The 26,044-nt window shown below is 45.0% G+C and overlaps 1 protein-coding gene across 3 annotated transcripts in view; it reads right to left on the bottom strand.

Annotated features, from left to right (window-relative positions):
* The window catches only part of TMEM255A (transmembrane protein 255A), a 46,143-nt gene that overhangs the window by 2,055 nt on the left and 18,044 nt on the right, over positions 1 to 26,044 (bottom strand). The window contains exons 5-9 of one of the 3 annotated variants that reach the window (XM_017673913.3): positions 21,868 to 21,936; positions 20,370 to 20,441; positions 19,865 to 19,953; positions 13,277 to 13,439; positions 6,053 to 6,196 (exon numbers count right to left, since the gene is read on the bottom strand). In XM_017673913.3, the coding sequence (XP_017529402.1) occupies positions 6,053 to 6,196; positions 13,277 to 13,439; positions 19,865 to 19,953; positions 20,370 to 20,441; positions 21,868 to 21,936 (537 nt within the window). The remainder of the gene's footprint in view (positions 1 to 6,052; positions 6,197 to 13,276; positions 13,440 to 19,864; positions 19,954 to 20,369; positions 20,442 to 21,867; positions 21,937 to 26,044) is intronic. The other 2 variants (XM_017673914.3, XM_037008478.2) reach the window with 2 other exon arrangements.

Below are 26,044 nucleotides of genomic sequence, written 5' to 3'. Positions count from 1 at the left end.
GAATCCATCACTCCCTTTTCCATGTTTCTAACTCAAGCCTTCAATACCTCTCCCTTGAGCTGTGGCAACAGCATCGCAGTTAGTCTTCAAAAAGGTAGTTTGGACCTTAAGAACGTTTGAGGTTAGGCCCTTACTACTTGGGGGAGTCTTTGCTACAATAATATCTCATAGACAAAAACTAAGGCTGGAAAGGTTCAATGGCCTTCTTGGATCTGTGTCTTCCAACTTAAAAGTCCAATAATTTCTATTTCATCTTAACTGTACCCCCTGCTTGGGCAGGGTAGGTTAGAAGTGAGAATACCAATGATAGGAAAGGAACGAGGAGCAATTTGTCCAGTTACAAAGACACGGCGAATTCAGTTTGACTTTGGTCATTGTTGGGAAGGGAGCAGAGATGGATTTAAAAAATACCTAGTGAATTGGCATGTTGGTGGTCATGTGCACTGCTCTTTCCCTGGCCCGTGGATAGCCTTGACTCGAATGACTGTCCTGCTCCAGGAGGGTCGGCCTGTTTTGTTCACTGCTGTATCCCCCAGAGCTCAGAACCATGTTTGGTGAGTAGTAGGTACTCAAGAAATGTTGAGTGACTATATTTTTAAAATTAAAATCTATTTTCAAAGACTACGGTCATACCTTGTGGGTACAGTTGCCTTGCTCTAGCGTGGAGCGTGGCTGAGGCCTGAAGGCTGGAGTGGACTACAGGGATGGCAAGAGACAGGAGGCCAGTTTTAGGCTCTCAAGAAGCACAAACAAGCCAATGAAGGGGCCTAGAGACCTGCAGTTTTCTGTTGTATCTCAGCTCTAGGAGGAACTAGTATATTTTTTAAAAAGACCCACTTACACCAAAAATTGTCAAGAGTTTGAGTGGTATTTAGAGAGGCCATGCCTTTAGTTTGTTCTGCTCACCAGAGTCTGAGTAGATCACATCATTTTGCCAAGCCTAGAGCGATCTAGAGTCAGCTCTGGTAAGAGGTTTCTGGAACCTAAGACCAGTTGGCTGATTCTCTTTATCCCCAGTCCTGACCTCTTCACTCCTTAGGAAGGGAGGTTCAGGCTTCTAGGTCTTGCCTCAGACCCTGAAATATCTGTCCCTTACCACATAATGTTGGGACTGAGAAGTGACTGCAGCAGCCACCATTTCCCCAACTGCCCCATCCCATCCATTATTTCGCCGGGAGTGAAAGAATGACAGGGTCCTAGAATCTGAAGAGCCTTTAGAAAGACAGATTCCTTCCTAAAATCTCAATTTTTCTCCTCCCTCCAGGAACACACTCTTTCTTAAGGACATCTGTTGAGTGATTTCCTAGTTTTCCACTCTGCACGGTAGAACTCTTTGTCCTCCTTGCCCTTTCTCCTCTTCTGTTGCTTTCTTCAGCTAAGGGTGCTGTCCTCTCAACCAGAAAGGGGAGCAAAACTCCACAGGGACAAGAATCCCTGTGCCTGGGAATGCGGGACTCTGCTCCTCTACATCCCGCTACAGAATCGTGAGAGTTAGAAGGCCAGTTGTAAGTGTTCCAGCCACAGAAGGGAGGCTACAGGCACTTCTGTCTGGAGAGGCATTAAATAAATGGCTGACTTCCCCAGGCAGCAGCTGCTGTGGATGGCAGTTGTACACTTTGATAATAAGTGGGTGGTACAACGGCCTTCAGTTTTCACTTCTCAGTTTCATGTTTGGGAAGTACTAGGGGGCCAGGGATAGGCTGATTCTCACTTCCCTTTGAGGATGCTGGGTGTCGTAAGGATAAAATCGAAGGGCTCCTGCACAGCTAGGGAGCTAACTGGTTGTAGTCCACACAGCCTTGGAGTTTGGGGGCAAAAGGCCCACAGTAGCAGTGCCTAGTTTCCTAGCAACAGGCAGGGACCTTGGGAAAGACCTTGGCTTTGTTGCAGCTGGGGAACTGGCCTCGTGCACTTTGTTTCCTGCCTCAGAGTCAACTTTACTAATGGGAAAGGCAGCTCAGAAGAAGAGAATCCTTCTTTGAATCCTTGCACACCACAAAGCATGAAAAGCATCCAAATTGCCCACTGCTGGCTTCTGGAGTTGGTCCTGAGACGCTGGGGTGGCCTGCAGGCAATGGTGCTTCAAAAGGTGCGTCACCTTTTGGGATGCACGCAGCTCTCCTCTCCCACCACTGTCCCGTCTCTGCCCAGTGGCTGACCCACACTCTCCACGAACTATGTGGACTGCTGTCACAGCCGCCTGCATCTCTCCTCAGGAGCACTGAGAGGGAATGACTCAAAGGAGGCCTGTAATTGGCCAGGTGATAGAGGTTACCAGCAAAAGATACTGTGTCCCAAGGTTTGTAAAATCTAAGATCTCTGGGTTCATTGCATTCTCCCTGTTTTTGCTCCAGAAAGCAAAGGCAGGGGAGATGGAGAGAAGAGCGGACAAAAGGAAAATAAAGAAAAGTGGTGGTGGGTGGGGGTGGGGGGTCAGAAACAAGGGAAAGAAGGAGAAGAAAGGGAAATTTTTGCAGGAGAGGGGAAATAAAGAGAAAAAGTTGAGTGGCAGCAGCAACAGCCTTTTAAGGCTCTCAGCAAACCTGTGCCATACACTGCCTCTCCCAGGACTAACTCAATCCATTCACTAAATAGGCCCAATTTATAATGGGTCATTTTTAGTGGCTAAGATCAAACCTAGTGTACCCTCATGTGATTTAATAGAGAGCATTAACAGAGGTCCTTGCATTTTGCATAGGCTGAGATGTTTGTTTTAAGCCAAACCTGGCATTTCACCAAATGGACAGAAAAGGGACCAAAACACGGCTGGAGGGAAGTAGGGGGACTGTCCCAGTAGGCCAGACTGCAAAGTATGGCAGGAATTCTTAAGGCGTTCAGCTACACTGGGTTGAACTTTCCAGAAGAATAGAAACTGATGCTTTATATGCTACAGAATTTGGACTACTTGGCTGAAGCTGAAGTATGGGTCCTGGGGAATTGACTGTGAGGAGCTAGAGAAGTCAGTGTTGGGAGATTAGCAAGGAGGCTGAGGAGGTCTCAGCTTATATCTTGCCTCCTTAGGAGCAAGGACACTTAGAGTTCAGTGTCTGAAAGAGCCCTGTTTCTGCAAGCTCAGCATTCACCAGCATCCTCAGGGCCAGTTGAGCAGCCCCAAGGCCTCAGTCATGGGTCACTACAAGAAATGTTTCCTGACAAGGGCATGATGTTGAAGAGTTAAAACAAAACCCTATTAATCTCTTTCCTATTTCTTCTATCAGCCTCAGGGTAAAAAGGAAACAAGTCTTCAAACACAAACTCACATAAACAGTCCAATTAGGAAATGATTAGAATGGGAAAGTTATTCAGAAGAAAGTCTACAAAGATCAGTGTTCCCACTATAATTTGGTCCCTTTTACAACCTCAGAAGAGCAGAAGGGAACTCTTGCTTTTCTGTGGGCTGGGGAGCCAAGTCTGTGCTGCTGGTGATTTTATTGTCAGAGCTGATCTATGTTTCGCTGACTGCTTTCTGCTTATCTGGGAACATAAGCAGATGTTCCCCCGACCTCTTGGCTTTCTTGTGTTAAGACTGGTATTTCCTCCTATGAAACTCTAAGGGAATGGAAATTGGTGAACAGAAGAAAGCTCAATGCAAACACTAAAACAAAACACCATTTAACTTCTAGAAGGAAACAAATCACTTAAAAACATAACCCTTAAAACCCACACCACACAACTATAAAGTCTCCAAAAAGGAAACACCAAAGACAGCTTGAACCTAGGTAAAGAACCGGGAGAGGTACAAGAAGCATCCCTGCAGCCTCCAGAGTGGGAGCAATTAACAATGTCATAAGAGAAAGTAAAGAGACCTTTCAGAGCTATGATTAGGAGGCACATAACTGAAGTCAGTAGAAAATATAAATATCCTAAAATTAATTGGGGAAAACATCTCTGCTGTGCTCAGATTTACAGCTGCCCCAAAGAATCCCTCAAGCCCATCTCTGGACTCACACAGACCTAGACACAAATCCTTGCTCCTCTCCTTACCATCTCTGGAACTTTGGGAAGTCACTTACTTTATGACCCCATCATCTCATCTTAAAAATGGCAACAACAGGAATATTTCCCTCAAAGGACGAAATGAGATACAGGTAAAGCACTTACCACAATGTTTGGTATATAGCAAGGGCCCAATGAGTAGGAGCTATTATTACAAAGTAGAGGCTTCCACACACTCCTGAAGTCCTTGCTATCAGCACACTGTGTAGGTTTGGCTTAGGTGGCTAGACTGCAGCCCTTTGCTGGCTTAGGTACCCTGTTTCTGAGTTTCCATAGCATTCTGGGTAAGTCTATTTACTTTTCTGTCCCCACTGCTATCCCCTGACTACCCCCTGCCCAAGTCCCTAGACCGATCTCTTAATGCAGGGCCTAAGGCTCGTTCAATCTCTAGGTCCTCAGCTTCTAGCACAGTGCCTGGCACATGGAAACACAAAGGAAACATTAAATTGAAGCCAACAGCCTAGGTCACCACTGCCATTGTCAATCTTATATCCATCCCTGGGGTAGGGTTTGAATGAGGAATGATGAACAGACAGATGGCTCCATACCCAGAGAAGGGCTTCCTATCTTAGAGTTGGCAGCAACCATCACCAAGAAGATAACTGTTCCTACTTCAGGGGTTCATTATATAGTGAACATTTCTAAAATTAATATTATCAGTGTAATGTACTTTGATATTAAAAACTTGGAGGCAGCCTCTTGGGCTGGCCCCTCTGTCTCAGGATGACATTATAGGACCCCAAGAGAATGGTGACCCTTCTGTCTTATGTTCAACATCCCTGCATTCTCTTAAAGGATTCCTTTTTTGCCTCTGTCACAACTAAAACGACCTTTGCCCCTCTTGATCATACTTCTGTTTTCCAGTCTACATCACCTATTTGGATAGTAATTTCCCTAAGTTGTCTACCTGTGAATACAGTAGGCTTTAAAACAAATTCTAATATTTTTTGCTAAGCTTTCTTGGACACCTCCTTGTTCTAGTACTGTATTTTATAACAGTGAACAAGTCCATGTTAACACTGTATCTATTTTGATTGCAATACAGAGCCCTAGACCTTCCCCAACAGTATCTAAACAAAAGTACATTTTATTCAATTAAATGGGGTTTTTCAGTCTCAATTATTTTGTTAATCTGAAGCTGAAATTAGGTTGCCCAAGGGCTTTGTATTTCTAAACTGGCTGGTTAACTGCAAGCACCCCCAAACAGTCATGCGTTTATGTTACCTTGGAGCATTACTGGGCTCTTAGTCAATAGAAGCAAATTCATTATGTATTTCCCTCACTTCAAAGGATTTCCTTTGGTCCCCGAATTTTGAATTAACCAGATTTTAGTGTAATCCCACTCTTTAGTGGTCAAGGGTTTATGATCATTGTAAATGCCTAAAAGACTATCTCCATTGTTTTCCTGAAGTGCCTAGGTCAATGCTCTAAACACAGCAAATCCCTCTTAAGTGCCTTTCTGGGATCTGTTTTTCTGTGCTTAATCTCAGCTCAAAAGGAAAAGGGGAAGGTGCAAATTTGGTAACCCTATTTCAAACCCATGTGATAACAACACAAAAAATCCTGTTATAAAAAGTTTTTTCTCTGTATAGTCCTAGTTAGGAAGTCTGGAGAAAAAGAAGGGACTTTTTCCTCATTACAGATTTGATTCAAATCCTTGTGTGGCTCAGAATGCCCTTGTGCTGAGGAGCAGGCCTAGGCAGAAGGGAGAAAGCCACTGTTGGACAGAGGTCCATGGTGATGTATTAATGAATACCATCTTCTTCTTGGTATAGGTCAAGGCAGTTTAGAACACCTTGATCCTATTTCATTATCTCCTCTTTTCCTCCATCTTTCTGTTTCTTCTCCTATGTCTTCCCCACCCTCTCCATCTCTCCCAACATTGCCTGCCTATGTACTCCTTAAACTAGCCTCTGGTTCCCACAGGCTGCTAAAGACCATCTGAGATAAACAGGCTGACCACCTCATACATATTAGGAAGGTTCCATAATTAGGGTGACAGCAAGAAAACAGGAGAGGAAGGTTAATGGAGAGTTCTTTTCTCCTCAAAACATACCTGAAAGTCATAAGCAGAATATGGTGGCAGGTGAGGAGAGCTATGGTAGTAGGTATTGTAGGATGCCACTTGGGGACGGGCATAGTAAGAAACAGTTGGATGGGCATTTTCAACAGAACAGTTCAGTGCTGGAAGAGTTGGGCTCTGTAGAAAAACACAAATTGGAAACAACATAAAAGTTCACCACTAAGAGAATGGTTAAACAAACTGATACATCCATACTATGGAATACCATCCAGCTATTGATAAAACAATGATGTGGACCTATATTTAGTGACAGAGAAAGTTGTCCAGGGTATATCGTTGAATTAAAAAAAAAACAACCAGGAAAAATTTTGGAGACAATAAAAACGTCACTGGTTGCCAGGGGCTGGGGGGAAGGATGAATAGGCAGAGCACAGAAAATTTTTAGGGCAGTGAAACTACTCTGTCTAATACCATAACAATGGGTTTGTGTCTTTATACATTTGTCCAAACCCAAAGAATGTACACCACCAAGAGTGACCCTAAGATAAACTATGGACTTTGGGTGATTAAGATGTGTCAATGTCAATCATCTTTGGTAACAAATGTCCCACTCTGGTTGGGGGATGTTGACAGTGGGGGAGGCTGTGCATGTGAAGCAGCAAGGGGATACATGGGAAATCTCTGCACCCTCCTCTGAATTTTCTTGTAAATCTAAAACAGCTCTAAAAAAAAGTCTTTGAAAAAAGCCACCATTTTACTCATACAAGAACAGATTGATAGATCAATGGAACAGAACAGAGAGCCCAGATATAAACCCAAGCATATATGGTCAATTAATGTACGATAAAGGAGCCATGGATATTCAATGGGGAAATGACAGCCTCTTCAACAACTTGTGTTGGCAAAACTTGACAGATACATGCAAGTGAATGAAAATGGATTATTGTCTAACTCCATAAACAGAAGTAAACTCAAAATGGATCAAAGACCTGAATGTAAGTCATGAAACCATAAAACTGTTAGAAGAAAACAGGCAAAAATCTCTTGAGTATAAATATGAGCAACTTCTTCATGAACATATCTCCCTGGGTAAGGGGAAAAAAAAGCAAAAATGAACAAGTGGGACTACATCAAGCTAAAAAGCTTCTGTACAGCAAAGGACACCATCAATAGAAAAAAAAGGCATCTTACAGTATGGGAGAATATATTTGTAAATGACATATCTGACAAGCAGTTAACATCCAAAATATATAAAAACCTCACACACCTCAACACCTAAAAAGCAAATAACCCTATTAAAAAATGGGTAGAGGATCTGAACAGACACTTCTCCAAAGACGAAATTCAAATGGCCAACAGGCACATGAAAAGATGCTCCACATCACTAATTACCAGGGAAATGCAAATTAAAGCCACAATGAGATATCACCTCACACCAGTAAGGATGGCCAACATCCAAAAGACAAACAACAACAAATGTTGGTGAGGTTGTGGAGAAAGGGGAACCCTCCTACACTGTTGGTGGGAATGTAAATTAGTTCAACCGTTGTGGAAAGCAATATGGAGGTTCCTCAAAAAATTAAAAATAGAAATACCATTTGACCTGGGAATTCCACTCCTAGGAATTTACCCAAAGAAAACAAGATCTCAAATTCAAAAGAACATATGCACCCTGTGTTTATTGCACCACTATTTACAATAGCCAAAATATGGAAGCAACCTAAGTGTCCATCAGTAGATGAACAGATAAAGAAGAAGTGGTACTTATACACAATGAACTACTATTCAGCCATAAGAAAGAAACAAATCCTACCATCTGCAACAACATGGATGGAGCTAGAGGGTATTTTGCTCAGTGAAATAAGCCAGGCAGAGAAAGACAAGTGCCAGATGATTCCCTCATTTGTGGAGTACAACAACAAAGCAAAACTGAAGGAACAAAACAGCAGCAGACTCACAGACCCCAAGAAGGCCTAGCAGTTACCAAAGGGGAGGGGTGGGGGGGGCAGGTGGGGAGGGAAGGAGAAGGGGATTGAGGGGTATTATGATTGGTACACATGGTGTGTGGGGGAGTCACGGGGAAGACAGTGTAGCACAGAGAAGACAAGAACTGACTCTGTGGCATCTTACTACACTGATGGACAGTGACCTCAATGGGGTATGGTGGGGACTTGATAATATGGGTGAATGCAGTAACCATAATGTTTTTCATGTGAAACCTTCATGAGAGTGTATATCAATGATACCTTAATAAAAAAAAGAAAAAGAAAAAGAAAAAAGCCACCATTTTACATTAATATAGCATGGTTCCAATTTATGTAAAAATAAAGACCCAAACAATTATATAAAATTGACCCTTGAACAACATGGGTTTATACTGTGTGGATCCACTTATATGCAGATTTTTTTCCATCAATATTTTGGAAACTTTGGGGGAGATTTGAGACAATTTGAAAAAACATTTTATTTTCCGTAACTTACTTTATTGTAAGAATACAGTATATAATACATACAACATACAAAATACATGTTAATTGATGGTTTACATTATCGGTAAGGCTTCCTTTCAACAGTAGGCTATTTGTGGTTAAGTTTTTGGGGCGTCAAAAATTTTTCAAGGATTTTTGAGCATGCAGGAGGCCAACTGTATGTTTGCACATATGTAAATGAAATTAATCTGAAAAAATTTACAACAAACTGTTAACTGTGGTTGTCTCTGGGGAGGGGAGTAATATTACTGGGAAGTTCAGTGGGGACTCTTCACTTTCTATGATACAGCCAGAGTTTTTACGATATGTATTACTTGTGTCATTTCTCCCAAACATATTATTTTGAAAAATTCAAACCTATAGAGAGTTTGAAGTCATTTATTTATGTGATTTTTAGAAACAAAAAAGGAAAAGAAAAAAATAAGACCCAAGCTACCAAATGTCGACTAGACAAGGCTGAACAGGCTACTGCTCTTGCTATGAGGGACATATGATGAATCACAAAAGGGTTTGTAAAGGTTGTGAGGATACTTACAGATTTCAACCTTGCTAAGGAGCCCTCATGCAGACATGAAGGGAATTTACTTCTCATCAGCCCTGCAGGTTAGGCCAAACCCTAGCAGTGCACAGACACCATGAAAGACCAAGCAGAGTATATTGATCCTTTTTTTTCCTTTGCAAAGAAAACAATGCTGAGAGAATTTGATACCATTTTTATAACATGGTGGTGTGTGTAGCCCTTCAAAGTTTGGTTAAAGCTAATGTTGTCCAGGATGGGAGTCCTGCTCTCAACAGCACCTAAGCACTGGTAAAGGACGTCACCACTGCTCATTAGTTCTCAAGTGCAACTGTGCTTTGTACCTGATGAGTGCTACGTGGGTCAATGTGCGGGGTAAATGTTTTTCTATTTTCCATGTCATTGACTCTGTCTCCATTCATGTAGATAATCGAGAGCTCTCTGCACAGTCAATATATCTTGTTTCTGGTACATATCTATTCCACATTAATAGAGAGCAGAAACCCTCCTCTCAAGTGATGACAGTGTGTGTGTGGGCAGGTTTTGGCAGGGGCACAGGCAACCAGGTTAGGGAGTTGGCAGAGGAAACTCCCTTACAGCAAGTTTCAGCACAGTTCTGCTGCTGTCTTCCTTGGAGTGGGTTACTATTTACATCTCTAGGAAGTCTGAAGAGCTACAAACCTCAGTCATTATGATGCAGCTCACAGACAGCCAGAGAAATGTTTGTCAGGCTCTCTCATGCATGGAAGAAGGCCAAGATCTTGACCATTCTAAGGGCTGGCTCACTTTACAGAGGAAGGGTGCTCAGAAATGCCCTTACCTCTTCACCAGAATTCTGAGAAGAAATTTCATCCCTGAGGAAGTCCCAGAAATCGTGTTCCTTTAGCCTTCTCTCAATTAAAAATACACCCTCCAGTTCTTGCAAAATGAAACCACTTCTATGCAAATAAACTAAGACCAACCATAGAGAAACAATCACTCAGTGTAAATGATATCTATGAAAGGTTCTGTGTGCTTAGTAAGGCCAGGGGTCCAGGATAATCTTTGAAAGGAAGTTAACTATTACAGAGAAAGAAACACAAGAGGAAGATTGAATAAGCACAGGAAAACCACAAAAGAGAAGAGAGTCAAGGGTAGAAGGTGTAGAGAAAATGGGAAGGGCAACAAGAGAGGTCAAGGGAGCGAAGGGAGGTGAAGTCAAGAGTTGGGAATGGAAGGAGCTAAAGAGATGACCTCCAATGATGGCCTGGTTATGCTTTAAATCAGTAATTCTGGTTTTACAACAAATTTGGGCTCCATCTCTATTTGTGTGTGCATATAGGAGGGGGTGTATTTCTGTTAAATTTCTGGGCTTAAGTTAGAAGATCCCCATGATTGATCAGTAGCATTCTTTGCTCCAGTGAAACAAAAGATTGCTAGGTGGCCCAGGAAATGGTGAAAGCAATCTTGCCTAGACAAACCTGAGTCTACTCTAAGACAATGACTGTGGACTTCGGGAAGAATGCCACATTTGTCTCCACTTTACTCTAAACCAGAGATACCAACTAAGAAAAATAGCAATATATAATCACTTTTTAAAGATTCATATCAAATCCTTATGTCTTTGGTCAATAAATACTTCATCAAACATTTCTTAAAGATCCCTTTCTCCAAGCACATCTGGTTAGGAAATGAAGACATCCTTCTTCCTTTCAGGATGCGCACTCTGGAAATGGTGGCTCCTAGCTGATCCTATTGAAGGCTGCCTGCTCACAGCCGTTGGCTCCTGTCCACACTGCCTAGGAATGGCTTTCATCAGCCAGCACCCCTGGGCCTCCCTGCAGTCCCCAGGACACTCTACTCAGGGAGGAGGCACACCGCAAGTCACCAACTGCACTTGGCGAGGCCAAGGAGTTTATTTAGGCTCACCTGGTTGATGCACCAAGATTTTCTACACCATGTATCATTTTAATAAAATCATCTAATTAATTATTTCTCCTTGGTGTCCGCATCTTATATTCCCACTTGTTCTCTCAACTCTGGAATCAAGTATCTTGCTCCCTGATCTTTCATTCATCTTTCATTGTCCCCACTGGTCCTCGACTGAGTTCCCAGGCTTGGCATTTGATGATACTTGGTACTTCCCTTGCTCACCTGTTTCCTCTTTAGGAAGCTCCCAACAATTGGAAACAACTTGCTTTTAAAAGCAACTAACAAAGGAGATAATGTCTGTTGACACTCACAGAACCAGAAAGGGCCATCCAAATGTTAATTAGGGGCAGCTTCCATGAGTAGAAAGCGCAAAGGCTCAGGCATCTGACAGACCTGGGCTCCAGGCCCAGCTCTGCTATTTAGCTCTAGGCAAGTCACTTGACCTCTGTTGGCCTGTTTCCTCACCTATTAAGTGGGGGCAGTAATACTTACCTCACAAGGTAGCAGTAGTGGGAGAGGCAAAGAAAGTAATTGTGCCAAAGCCCTTTGCAGAGAGTAAAGGGCCATTACTGCTACCTCTCAGGACAGACCATCAACAAGCCCCTTTTTCCTTTTGGGATCAAAGGTCACAGTGATATTAAGAATCCAGGAATAAACCTATATGCCAATGGTCAACTGATTCTTGACAAGGGTCCTTGCAGGAACCCCATGGAGTCTACCAAGTAGCCACCACCCACTCCAAGTTACGTCAGGGTAGCCTGGCCACCCAAGTCTGAAAGCTCTAGCAGCAATTCAGAGAACCTTAACATCTGTACTGATGTCCCATCTCCTCAACTTGCCAACCTGGGAGCTTCTTTTCCAGCCAGAGCTACTCAGATTCTACACGAAACCTTGCTTTCACCTGCCCCTGGGGAACATCTCCAAGAACAAAGGCTTCTCCCTCTGTGGGACCCACCATGCAGATGCTAACCCCCACTCCCTAGTACTTGGGCTTTACCAAGTGGGAGGAGGGGTGTGGGAATGAAAAATGGATGTATGAGAGAGGGAGAGAAAAGAGAGACAGCCAGAATGTCTGGGCATGAGCAGGAAGGGAAGTCTCCTGACGTAGGGTCACCAACAGGAACTCTCAATGCTTCGGTCAGCCTGGATCTGCTGGGGACTTGCTGCCCCAAAACTGCAGAGATTTTTCTTTTCCATTGTCCTACCCAACCTTTCATTTTCCATTACTCAACCTTTTGACAGTCCAAGGTCAAATTAAAAACTGTCTCTCAAGTTTCTGTTCCTCAGTGATGCTCAAATGGGACAGAAACAGCCAAGGGGCTAGGGGCTATCTGCCTCATCTCTGAGGTTAAAGGAAAACTTTCAGGCACAAAATAATTCCACAAGCATATGTGAGACATTCCTTTAAAGCAGTGGTACTCAGTCCTGGCTGCAGATTAGGATGACCTGGGGAACTTTAAGAACAAAAAAGAAAAAACTGATGCCTGGGCTTGGACTTAGACCAATGAAATCAGAATCTCTGGATGAGGGGCCAGGCCTCTTGGTTTTTTAAGCACCTCAGGCAATTCTATTCTACTGTGAAGCCAGGTTGATAACCAAGCTCTGTTATCCATAGTTAGAGATCAAGGTTTATTAAATAAGCAAAGAAGTGCTTAGGAATGCTTTAAGAGCAAAGGAAGGAAGAAGGCCACCATTAGGGAGTGCCTCCGAGGTGCGGGTGCCGAGTTCATGCTGTGCCTTCGCACACTCACAAATTAGGGGGAGAGTTGAAAGGGAGGAGAGGAAATGTAGGGAGGTTGAGCTTGGGGGTCAGACCTTACAAGCAGCCTAGCCTAGGGCTGGCCCTTCAAATGCAGAAGAGCCCAGATGCTCTTTCTGGAGAAACCACAGGATGAAATTGCTGGGGAGAGGAACACTAGACTTACTTTTACCTGTGGCTAAAACACTTCTATCCTTCCATGTCAAAGTCTGTTAGGGGAAAAACTACCCAAAAAGGTTTCCAATCAAAGTGTATGAGGAGCTTGTGTGTGGGGTATATGAAAGACTATGTTTAGGTACCCAGCATGAACGGGAGAATTAAGAACACCCCTCCCTTCCCCTGCCTGCACCCAGAATGTGCTTCACCAACACAGACAGCTCCTGCTAACAAGAAATATTTGCAGACTGGTGACATTGCCTGGCTCCTTCATCCTGAGATGTTTGAATGGAACTGCATCGTTGAAGCAATTCCTTTTGATCCCTCCCTTCAAAGCATGGGTCCCCACTGCCCTCAACCTCCTAGCCTCGACCCCAGCCCCCAAAAGGGGCCTCTGTGGCATGGTAAGTCCCTTCTTTCCTTACCATGTCCTTAAAGCCTCCAAGGACGGCGGCAGTGATGATGCCCAGGAACAAGCCAACAATGTTGAGGATGGTGGCAGACCAGAGTAGGTGGTAGAGGTGGATGATGTCCTGGCAGCTACTCACATCGATGTACTCGTAGTAGCCACCAGTGATCTCCACGCGGCTGGACAGGGAGAAGTGCACTCCAGTCAGACCCAGGGAGCAGGCTGTGTCCTAGGGCTCTGGCTGCCATGCAGCTCAGCGAAAAGACAGGTGGGGAGCTATGGTAGGGAACATCATAGCCATGGATGCACTTGGGGAGCAAGGCACTATAATAAAACAAAGTGTGATTGCTGGTTGTCCCATAAAACCCTCCACCAGCCAGAGAAATACCCATTACCCTCACTAACACTAATCCTAGATCACATATATCGACCCTTGCTATGTACCAAGCATGATGCTCAGCATTTTACACATGTGAATTCGTGAAGTCTGTGCTAATATGTAGCTGCCTGTCACATGTGGCTATTTAAATTTAAATTAATTAAAACTAAGTAAAATTAAAAATCCAGTTTCTTTGGTTTCACCAACCACATTTCAAGTGCTGATTCAGTATGTTGAAGCCTGTGTTTGGAGACAGGTCTTATAGGAGGACATTAAAGTTAAATGAGGCCATAAATGTGGGGCCCTACTCCAATAGGACTGGTGGCCTTATGAAAAGAAGAAGAGATGGAGATCTCTGTCCCCATAGCACGCACTGAGAAAAGGCCATTTGGGGACATGTGTGAGAAGGTGGTCGTCTGCAAGCCAGGGAGAAAGTCCTCATCAGACCCTGCTGGCACCCTGATCTCAGACTTCCTGCCTCCACGACTGTGAGAAAATACATTTCTGTTCTTTAAGCCACCCAGTCTATGGTCTTGTGCTATGGCAGCCCAAGCTGACTAAGCCATTATCCTTGTTGAGTCCCTCTGTAGCCCACACTCCTTACTAACGTGTCTGCTTCATTACTGTCTGTCTCCCCAACTTCACCAACTTCAGTGATGGCAGGCCTTGGTTCCTTTTGTTGACTGATGTCCCTGACACAGAGTTGGTGCTACATAAACATCTGTTGAATTAATTAAATGAAAGTTCTGTCTTCCTGAATGTCGCAAAGTAGTTTACAACTTGGCCACTGGAGTCAATAATGAATCTCAAACACTGTGATTCTTCAAATTAGAGTCATAACCAAATGCCCTGGCATCAGTATGGTCATTACATGTAGCTCCCCAGCTATAAGAACACCAAAAAAAAAAAAAATTAAAGGTTAAGCTGCAAAAAGAATTAGGGAGGGATTATTCACACAAGAAAAGACTTTTAAACTTTACAAATGAATTTATCTTAGCATTCTTCAAAACCAGCGTTTTTCTAAGGAATTGCAGGCAGCGTGGTTACAGGACAGACTGCGGCAGGATCGTATGTGTGTGTGTGTGTGTGTCTGCCTGTCTGTGTCACTGCGTTATGTTTGTGTGCCTGTGGATGTCTCTGTGTGTCTCTCCATGTATGCCTGTGTCTGTGGGAAAGAAATGGTTACACATGCAGATTCCTAGGCCCAGCCCTAGTCTTATTGAACATGGTAGAATCTCTTGGGGTGAGGCTCAGGGGTCTGTGTTAACTAGCTTACTAATGTTTGAGACCCACCATTTTCAACAGGAAGCTTCCACGTGGCTCTGTCACTTATTTGCTGCCTGCCCCTGAGCAACTTTCCTAACATCTCTGAGCCCGGGGGGATTTAATGAGAATTCATGAAAGCCAGACTGGCACACAGTGAGAGCCCCCACCAAACAGGCAATAATATTTGTTCTCCTCTAAGAGCCAGCCTCTGGCGACACAATTCAAACCTCTAAGTCTTGTCCTTAAAGGTATTAACAGGTTAAAGGCACAGACCACACCAGGGGGTAGATTAGCAGTTCATTTAAAAAGATTCAGTAAGTTTAAAGAATATATCACTGGTTTCAGTTTGAGCAGGTTCAACAGCTACTGAAAAGTTTTCTTACTGAACCATGAAGCCAAAGGAAATGAATACTTAGATCTGGTTCAGGGTTTAGCAAATTAATGTGGTTTGTTTCTGCTTGAGATTCATGACAGACGTGGCACAATCCCTGGGCAGAGCTTCCTGTGAAATTCAGTCATTTGCATCCCCACTGCTCCCACCCACAAGCCTCCGTGCCTCTGAGGCCCTCCTGCTAGATCCTACCAATGCCTGATTAAGTTTCCGAAACATTTTTTAAACTAAGTCATTCACTTAATCAAAACCCTTCCACGGTTCCCTATTAGTTTCAGGAAAAAAGGTCCCAATCCCTCAGTCTGCCATAATCTGACTCCAAAATGGAGTCCACTCTCCAGATAGGCTGTAGTACCCAGAAGCCCCAAACTGGCAATGCTGTGTACTTATTCCAAACCTTTGCTCAGATTTCTCCCCTTGCATGGAAAGTACTTATTGCCTTCTGTTCTCTGCCTGCCCTAATCTCTGCCATGGCTCAAAGCTTCAGTACCTGCCTCTCTAGTGCCTTCTTCAAGGACTTCAGTGTCCATTCATTAGCTTTTCCCCAAGACTCTCACAGCCTCACAGTCTGTTCCTCTTGGTCTGGCACTTTGCACTGGTCAATTACTCAGTTTGTCACTTAATCCAATGTTCACTAAGAGCCTACTTGGTCCTGGGTATTGTGCTGGGTGCTGAGGCTACAACCAGGGCCAAGGCAGACATGATGTGTCCATCCACAGTGTAACCTCTTGAGGGCAAGGGTCACCTCTTATACTTCTTTTGTGTCTCCCTCACTGCTTAGCACAGGAAGACACACGTTATAGGTCATCAGTAAATACTTGGTGAATGAGGAACTGAGTTCAAAGACTGATTATAGCATTGATCATGAAACTGATCACCTGATAGGGGCTTTCACCTCCTTGCTCTCAACTTGCTGGGTGTGCCTGAAGAAACAGATAACCTCTCTGTGTTTCGGTCCCCATTTAACAAAGTAGGAGGCAACACATCTTGGGTAAGGCAGAAGGGCGCCCTTCTGCTTTTGATAGGGGCCTGGGACCATGCACCAACGCCTGATAGACAGGCAGTGGCAATGGGCATCCTCAGCGCATCTCTCCCACTGCACGTGTTCTGTGTATCTGTCTGTGCTCCCCTCCCCACAATCCCCCTGGTACACTGAGTTCCGTAAGGGTAAAATTATGTTTTATTGATACTTATTCTTCTAGAACAGTCCCTGGCACATGGTAGGAACTCAATAACAGTTTTCCAAAAAGAGGAATGAATGAAAGTAAGCTATCTTCTTTCACTTTGTTACCAGCTGAAAGATTTCAAAAACCGCCCCTATTTCCTTTCATTTCCTTTAGCTTATGCACTGAAAGCCAGTGGTATTGATCCGACCTTCCCAAAACCGAGAAGTTCTCTGAAAGGCAACTATTGCGGAGCAGTGTCCTAAAGAAAGCCACCTTCCTGCCCAAGGCGAAATGGCACCATCAATGCTTGGTATTAAAACCTCACTGCCCCTGACGTCAAAGAAGGCCTGTGGCTTTGAGGGCACAGTAGAAACTCTGTTTCCGTAGCACTGTACAAATGACTGGCTGGTGTTTTTGTTCCCACTTTTTTTTTCTTGGCCTCCTTTCCAGGAAATGGACTGGAGGACCTGGCAATTGATTAAAAAATAGGTTTTGTGTGAAGAAAGCAAATACACACTCGGCAAAATTAAAGTCTCTGAGCCTCAGAAGGCTTGTCTGTTGTTGTTGCTAGCTATATTTAGTCCTGGGGTTTAGGTCTCCTCGGTGCTTGCTGAGAAAGCCTCTGCTCAAGGATCATTGCCTCTAAGTCTCATGGCCTGGGTTGATGACCCAGTGGGACTGCTTCCTGATGAAAATTCAGTGGCTCTTTCCAAGTGTCTTGGTCCTTGGAATCTTAGCACTACAGACTTGGAAAAGGGCCATGACTGATGCTGGGCTCCTGGCATTAGGTAGGTGAAAACCAGTTCCAGGCTTGAACATCTTTAGGGACAGTCTCCCCATGACCCTCTTCATTGCCTAGTCAAGATTTTCTTTTCCTGGTGAAAAGGGTGTTCTTCCTTTTGTTCCTTTTCAACAAACATCATTCCCTTTTCATCAGGTCTTTACTCATGCCCAGTCCTGTGCTGGGGCCTGGGGCTACAGATAGGTTTAAGTCTGTTCCCTGCCTTTGGAGAGCCCAGAGTTTAGCACAGCTCCTCAGAAAATTCCTTCAGACCCTTGAAGACAATCCTGGCATAATTGTTTTAAGAAAGGAAGAAAGTCAGGTATTATGAAGTTCAGATTGACAGGAAGATAAACTGGGTTTGTGTCTCCACTTTCCAAATAAAATTCACTGAGGGCTCAGCTAAATGGAATTTAAAGTAGGATTTAGTTTATTTAAACCTTTTTCAGAAACGCATGTAATTGCAGAGAGAAAGGTGTGTCTGTAGGGAATCACTTCTCAGCCCTCCCAGAGAGCCTCCTCTCTCCTCCACCATCTCAGGCCCAGCTCTGGCCAGCTCCCATCTGGGGCCCCAGGAGGCCATGAACTGGGAAAGGAGAGGGGAGCAGCAAGAAGGAGAGGGAGGAGGGTGTTCAGAGGAGGGATGAGGTAAAAAGAGAGGGAAGCACAGAGCAGGGGAGGGAGGGTGAGGAGAGGCAAGGGGAAAGATAGCAAAGGACCCAAGTTCCCCTCGGGCCCATTTTACATTCCTTGGATCAGTTTTGGAAGGATGAGCTCAAGAAGTACAATTATAGCCAGCTCTCCATCACTGTTAAGGAAGGAAGTCCCTTGCAAGTGTTAGTTGTTATTACAACATGAATAATTGAACCCCTCAGATAATCCCCCAACCTCACTCGAGTCTTTAAGTTCCTCTTCCAATGCTGCCAAACCATTTACCAACAGGAGACTAGTGCTGGGGAAGGTCGGAGCTGGTGGGAGTTCCCTGCCACCTCCCTCCCACTCTGTGCCATCACTTCCCTGCCTCCAGTCTGTCAGGGCTTAACCATGAAACCAGAGAAACTGGCCCTCCGATACCAAGAGTACGGAGTGAGGAGGGCGCTGCATCCATGCAGGCCTTCTGGATCAGCTGCACCCTGGCCAGCTCCTCCCCTCCTCCCTCCCTCCCTCTCCTGGCCTCAGAGCTCCCACGCTGAGAGGCTGAAGGAAATATGTGCATGGGCAGGCACTTCCTACACACCCACATGCAGGGCTGTTCACTTGCATTCTGCACCACCCGCACACCCACTCCTGTCCATCCACTTTCTAAATTGCTCTCAAAAGTATCACCTGCATCCTGCTGTCCCCAAACCAAATTAATCTAGGCTCCATTCTCTTTGGTCTGGGCTCTTGCTGTGGCTTCCTAGCTGCCTCCAGTCTCCAGCCACTCAAACCCATCTTTCCTGTGATACTCTTCAGTGGCTCCCAGTTGCTTACAAGGTCAAGTCCAAAGTCGTTACTATGGCCAATGAGCCTTCCATGATCTGGCCTCCAGCTACTGCTCCACCCTCACCTCCCACCCCTTGTCTAACTAGCCCAACCCCTGCCAACTGCTAGGAATACCCTCCCTCTCTCCACTCCCTTTCTGTGTATTTCCTAACTCCTTATTTATCCTTCAACCGCAGCTCTCACATCATCTCCTCCTTGACACTGCTCCCCAGAAACTCTGCCTTTCAGTCATTTGGGTCCACAGGATTCCCAGGAATCCACTGATCCCCACCGCATTTATCATACTATATTGCAACCAACTGTTCACAGATTTGTCTGCTTTCCTTGTCTGTGAGCTCCGCAGCTGTTGTCTCTGTATTCCTACTACCTAAATATGTTTTGAAAGAAAGAATAAATGATGTTTTAACAATTGGAGGCCAGCATGGCTGTAGCAGAACTAGCACCAAGCTTGCTCCTATCTCAGGGCCTTTGCACTTGCTGTTCTGTCTTTCTCTAGCTATCTGCTTGGGTTGCATCTCACTTTATTCAGATCTCTGCAGAAATGTCAGCTCCCCGCTACTCCAACACAGCACACATACTCCCTACCTTGTCACCATCTATCTCCCTCTCCTGCTTCACTGTTTTCAGAGCTCAGATCAACCCCTGGCACAGTATATATTCATGTGTTATTGACTGTCTCCCCTAATAAAATGTAAGTTCCATGAGGCCAAGAATGTATATTTTGTCTGCTGCTGAATCTGCAATGTCTAGAACAAGGCCAGGCACAGAGAAAGGGCTCAATAACGATTTGTTGAATGTTGTTGAACTTGGACTTAGAACTAGGTTTGAGCCCTACCTCTACCATTTTCAAGTTGTGTGCAACCTTGAGCTAGCTGTCTGCTCCCTCTGAGCCTCCCTCTCGTCATCTTTAAGTAGGGATCATGATGCTTCATAGGTAAGAATGAAATGAGATCAAATATTTGAATGCATTTAGCATGATGCCTGGTACAGAGAAGGTGAGTATCTGGCTGCAGTCACTGACAGACTGATGTTTTCTACTCTGATCCCTACTGTGCATGCTTCCCCTGTGCCCAGCCCTTCTGACACCCACTGTGGTCTCAAACCATTCTTCTTGTGCCTGGGAACTCCACACTTACTTGCCACAGTTGTAGAGGTCACAGCAGAAGCAGGTGTTGCCCCGGATGCGAGGTGTGCAGAAACCACGGCTGAGGTGGGGGCAGTTCACCTGAGGGTACACAACAGTGAGGAGGTGAGCTGGCATCGCATGGGAGGCAGAAACCTCTGGGATTGGGACGTGAGTTAGTGACTGATGGAGACCGTAAGGATGGCTGTGAAATGAACATACCAACGCATGAGAGGGATGGGGCTGAGCAGGGGCCCAGCTGAACCTGTGGGAGGCAAGTCACTGTGTAACTGGGGTAGCGTCCAGCCTCAGCGACAGCCCTCATTGCCCCATCCCTGAAGGGTGGAGATGGAGAGGAGGAAGGACAGATGGACAGACAGACAGAAGAACAAATGGACCAAATGGACGGCAGGAAATGAGGATCCAAGAGGAAGGGGAATCAGGGTACAGGAGGAAAGGGGACCAGATGGGAAGGGAGACAGAGGGGCTGTCACATGCACTCTGAAGTACAGTAGTACCTCTCTAGCTGCCTGGGTAAGGTTCCTCATAACCCTCGTGGAAGGAGAATTTTTGGTTGAGGAACTTATGACCTTATATAGGAAAAATAGGGTTAGGGGGACCAGGGTTACAAGTGAACCTATGGAAGTCATCATTAATGTCTTTACAGTCACCAAGTTAACACAAGAAAGCAGTCATGACGAAATAAAAAGAACAGTAATGACATTTTACACATCTTGAGTTTGCAAAAGAAAATTTTAATGTATTTCCATTTACTGTCTTTTGTTTGTAAGAAATTTTTCAGACTCTCTTCCCCATACAGAGGCAATGAAACGCTTGTAAATTTGTTCTGCTGTGTTACAGAGGATATTGACGATGAACGGGCATTTTTTTCTACATTGGTCCTTTATCCAAATGCTTGCTGCCTGATAAACTGTTGGCACATATAGATTCCTACTCCTCCCTTCTACCCTGAGGATAGTTAGAGAAATGGTAAATTTGTGATTGGGGAAAGGAAAAGGGCAAGTGGATGGCACAGCCATAATAGAAACATTTGCCCTGGCACCTTGGGAACAAGGCCAGCACTTTGTCCAACTCCAAGGGCACATTCACATTGTACAGTGACTTTTCCTGCAGCTGGGTAATGCCGTGGCCATTTTATAGCCATTTGCCTCCCTTTTCTCCCAATCACAAATTGACTATCTTTCTAACTACGCTGGAGTGGGTGGGAGGGCTGCCTTTCAATTTGAGGTTAACAGCATACTAGATGGTCAAGGTTTCTATAAGCATGAGGTGGCATTTCACATTGAAGGGATCTCTGGGTTGGGAAGGGATTATTGTGTCTTAAAATGAAAGTTCTCCAAAGATGACCTGGAGTCACGCTTCACTCACTGTCCCTGCCTCTAGTTCAGCGTGAGGCAACATGAGACACAAGAAGGGCTGTGAGGGGCGGGAGAGAGATGCTCTTCTGTGCCCACTCAGGCATTACCACACTGGCCTCTTGGGAGTGTCATGAGGGGGCCAGGCTGACAGTCCAGGCCTCCCAGAGCCTCTAAGTGGACCAGGCTTCTCAGTCATCCTCATGCGGCTTCATGACCCCTCCTGAGTGTGAGACTCAGGCTCTACCTCCTGAGTCCCATCCCAGTGCCTTGGCGGAGCCTTGAGTCCAGGCAGCTGGACCATCATCCCCAGGGAGGTGGCAGGGGCCTTCCCTGTGGCCTCTGTACCCTCATCTCGCCCTTTTGGGATCAAAGCCACACAGGGAGAGGCTGCCCACTGGAGTCAGAGGGGCAGCCTGTGGCCACAGAACAAAGTGAATCTGATTAGGCCTCATGAGGCTCCAACTTACGACCATGGCCTCATGAGCACTGTGCTCTGACCCACTGAACAAATCAACTACAGACCTAGCTGCAAGCCTTAGGCCTGTGAAAAGGAGTTAAAAAAAGGGGGGGAGGAGGACTTCAGGCAGAACAGAAGACGTTCCCAAAAGGTAAGACATGCAGCCTCACTCTGGCTCACCTCCTCGGCTTCCTTCTGGGATGTCTTGGGGACATAGTGGCACCGGTTAGCGTAGAGTGGTTTCAGATCCTGGAAAGGGAAACCCAAACCAAAGGGGTTTTGGCTTTGGAAAATAAAGCAGCAAGTGCTCTGCTTGGCAATAAAAGACTTGAAAACACACACACACACACGTACACACACACACAGAGGCCATGGACTGGGTTAGTTTCTGAAAGCTGCCCATCAGGGAGCTGAGAATATGCGGATCAGATAAAAAGGTTCTAATTACTGCTTTGTACTGAGCCACTGGTTAATGAGAAATTAGGAAACTGATTGAGAAATGGCTTTCTTGAAATTTCCTCTCTGGTTTTCTTTTATTTCTGGTCTTTGTTTTCTTGCAAAGAGTCCCCAGGGAACAAAATCCAAAACTCCAGGTTATTGCACGATCACACTCTCCAAAGGAGTGAGTCCAGCTCCAACAATGAGGTCTCATTATCACCTGGGGACAGGACCAGGGCTGGCTGATATGCACTCCCTGCTGTCATTGCCACAGCTTTTCTAGAAGGAAGAGCTCAGGAAGCAGGCTCCAGGGGGATGGGCAGCTACTGAGACTGTTGTAGGTTTTAACTCAACTGAACCACGAGCCATTTTCACTTAACTGCACAGATGAGATAATGACAGTGAACTGCAAATATGCTGCTAAAGCCCAGGAAATGGACATGGGGCTCAAGGACAGTTGATTGACCCTGCAGTCCTGGCCAGCTTCCCGGTGACGGAGCTCTCAGGCAGGGGGCTGGGGTAGAGTGGACAGCTTGCAGCGCTGCCTGGAAGCTTGCAAGCAGGGAGATGCTGCTCACTTTCAGGGTGATGTGAAACACCCCCCGAAGGGAGGGGATCTGGCCCAAAGCAGAGTAGGACTGGACCAGCAGTTTATGCAAACTGACCTTAGGGGGTTGACCAAAGCGCCCTGGCAGGGGAAGTCTATCTTTTGCCCCCTCCCTCTTGCCCCCAGTTCTCTCACCCATCCTGGTGGCTGCTTTTACCCATGTGATTTAGCAGTTCCTGTACCTGGCACCCAAGTGCCTCCTGCCTCCCAGCCTGCCACCCCATCAAGGACCTAGGCCTTTCCATCAGCTGCTTCTTCACGAACCTCCTGGCTGCTCACTGTTCTGACTATTGCTTAGCCTGGAGTCAGGCTGCAAGGGAATGAGGGTTCTCCTGCTCACAGCCAGCAGGGTTTATTTTCCACGTTTGGGTAATGGCAGAAGTCATTATTATCCTGCATAAGGGGAGGCTTGAAGTGCTGGTCACAGCCCTCCTGACCTCCCAGTAAAGCAAAAAGCGTTCAGCCACAAAGTGCCCTAAATGAAGACAGACATGTGATGGTCGCCCATTTGCTGCCTCTGGCTGCTATTGAGCCCCAGAAGAGAAACAAGCCTGTGAAACTGAGAGGTAGCAAAAGTCACTCAGCCAGGGCTGGGCAACCTTCTTAATCTGATGGGTGACCAACTCTGGAGTGAAGAGATGGAAACAAATTGCTTTGAGTGTCTACTCTGTTCCAGGCCCTCTTAGGGCATTTCACACCCATTATTTTGTATTGCCCTCACGCTAACCCTGAGAGGGCGATTACTGTTATATCCACTTGGAAGAGGAAGAAACTGTGGCACAAGAAAGTAAAGTGACTTTCCCAGCTAGTTAATGGCTATATTAGGGACAAGAGAGAGAAGGAACAAGATACATTGAGAGGGTAGTATAAAAAGGAAGCTCTTGGGGGGAAGCTTATACATTCCTGAGCCAAAGGACAGGGCAAGATAATGTTTGTGGGCGTCAGCAACAGGAAAAGCTGGCTCTAACCCGCCCAAGCAATGCTAGGGTCCAAATGTGCCCTTCGTTCAAACTGGCCAACAGATATCACCATAGGTTAATAAAGCCTCCTTCCCCCAAACTCTCTGAGTATCAGGAAGGACTGGCAGATGTCTTAGGACAGGTACAGTGTAAGCAGAGAGGTTTTCTCAAAGATTCCTCCAACCTTACCCCAAACCCCTGAGTCATATGTTCTACTGCAGAAGGTACCGAGGGCCTAGAGTCAGAGGCAGGTAGGTGGCTATTAGAGGAAGCCTCCAGTAAATATAATTTGCATTTTCCCCATTGCCTTTGACTGAGGCCAGTGATCAAAAACATTAGGAGTGTCAGCGAAGTGCAAATCAAAACCACAAGGAGATCACCTCACACCCACTAGGGTGGCTGGAATTCAAAAGTCAGATAATAAGGCAAGGTTGTGGAGAAACTGGAATGCTCATACACTTCCAGTGGGCATGTGAAATGGTGCAGCCACTTTGGAAAAATTGTCTGGCAGCTCCTCAAAAGGTTAGACATAGTTACCATGTGACCCGGCAATTCCAATTCCAGGTATAGACCCAAGGAAAAGGAAAACACATGACTGTACAGAAAATTTGTACAGAAATGTTTATAGAAGCATTATTCATAGTAGCCAAAAGGTGGAAACAACTCAAATGCCCATCAGTGGGTGAATGGACAAACAAAAGATGGTATATCCATACACTGGAATAATATTACTCCATAAAAAGAAATGAAGCCCTGATACGTGCTACAACATGGATGAATCCTTGAAAATATTATACTAAGTGAAAGAAATCAGGTCACAGAAGACCACATATTATATGATTCCATTGATATGTGTTAGTTAATATAGACAAATCTATAAAGAAAAAAATGGGTTTGTGGTTGCCTAGGACTGTGGGGCGCTAGGGGGATAGTGAGGTGATAGCTAAGGGTATGAGGTTTCTTTTGGGGATAATGACAGTCTTCTAAAATTAATGTAGGGAATAGTTTGTACATAATTGTGGTTATACTAAAAACCACCAAACTGTACATACTTTAAATGGGTGCATTTTCCAGGACGCGAATAACATCTCAATAAAGCTGTTAAAAAAAACATTAGGAGGGGAGGAGGAGGTAAAAGGAGGCAGCCATTTTAACTCATGATGCCATCAAAATCTACTGTAGGCTTCTTGGCCACTAGGCCTCTGTTGCCATGGAGACTGCCTCAGAGTCTTGTCAAGTGCTTGTCTGCTTGTCAAGTGGGGATAATAATGCCTACCCTATGTATCTCATGGGACTGCTATGGGTCTCAAATGAGATAATAGATGTGAAGGCACATTGAAAAGCTAAATGCACAACACAAAAACAAAGGCATTATTGTTACTAAGATGGCTCCTGTTGAATACAAAATAGCACACATGCTATGACTGACAGCAACCATGCTACAAAAATAGGTATGTACTCAGAGGGCAATATGCAAAAACGGTAAGAATTGCTATGTTAGGGCAGTAAGATTGTGGATGTTGCAAGGTCCTAAGGGGTCATTTGCCTTTTTAAGAAAAACATGAAGAAAAAGATGGCTACTCTCAGCTAAAAGCAGAAGGGATGGGTCTGATATAGGGGCCTACATTTACATTCCTGGCCCTTTACTTCCCTCCCCTATGCAGAAATTATCCCTGAGATACCATTTCAGAGATTATTTGGGTGGCCGCATGGCCCATATGAGCTCCTCTAGTCTTAGCAAATGAGGGACTGACTTGCATGTCTGGCAGGAGGGTCCGAGAACAAGTTGGAATTGAAATCCTAAGTCATCCTTCCCAGATCCAACTGTACCCATGACACTCCTTTGGAATGACCTGCACTATGACTGAAAGGAATGAAATATTATTGATCCACAGAAGATTCTGGAATACAATTTTGTTCTAATTCAATTGTTTCAGAGAGCAAAAAATTTCCAACTAGTTCACAAGCTGCTTTCATTTTCAATGTTGATTCAGTTGGAATAAAATGAGTGTTTGTGTTTGTTGCAGGGGCTCAATAAGTTGCTGTGGCTCACTCTTGATTTTACTTTGTGGGCCAGATCAGGGCTACATTATGACTTCCCTGGGACTTAGGCACTTTGGCATTTGTGGGCCCTATCCTCCATTAAAAAATATTGAAATTTATATTTTATTTATTTTAATTGTATCTTATGACTGTGTTGGTATAAAGACAAATATATTTATATTACATGGGAAACTTTTGGAGGGCCTAAAAGTTTATCGTTTTTCTTCTGATTTGGAAAAAAATGATATTTCTTTGGCACCCCGGAACTACTCTGGGTCACGGGCTCTGTGCCTATTTTGCCGAAGGAGCA

Source organism: Manis javanica, chromosome X (assembly GCF_040802235.1).
Source record: "Manis javanica isolate MJ-LG chromosome X, MJ_LKY, whole genome shotgun sequence".
Taxonomy (NCBI): Eukaryota; Metazoa; Chordata; class Mammalia; order Pholidota; family Manidae; genus Manis; species Manis javanica.
Note: the sequence above shows the minus strand (reverse complement) of the source record. Positions and strands in the feature narration are given on the sequence as shown.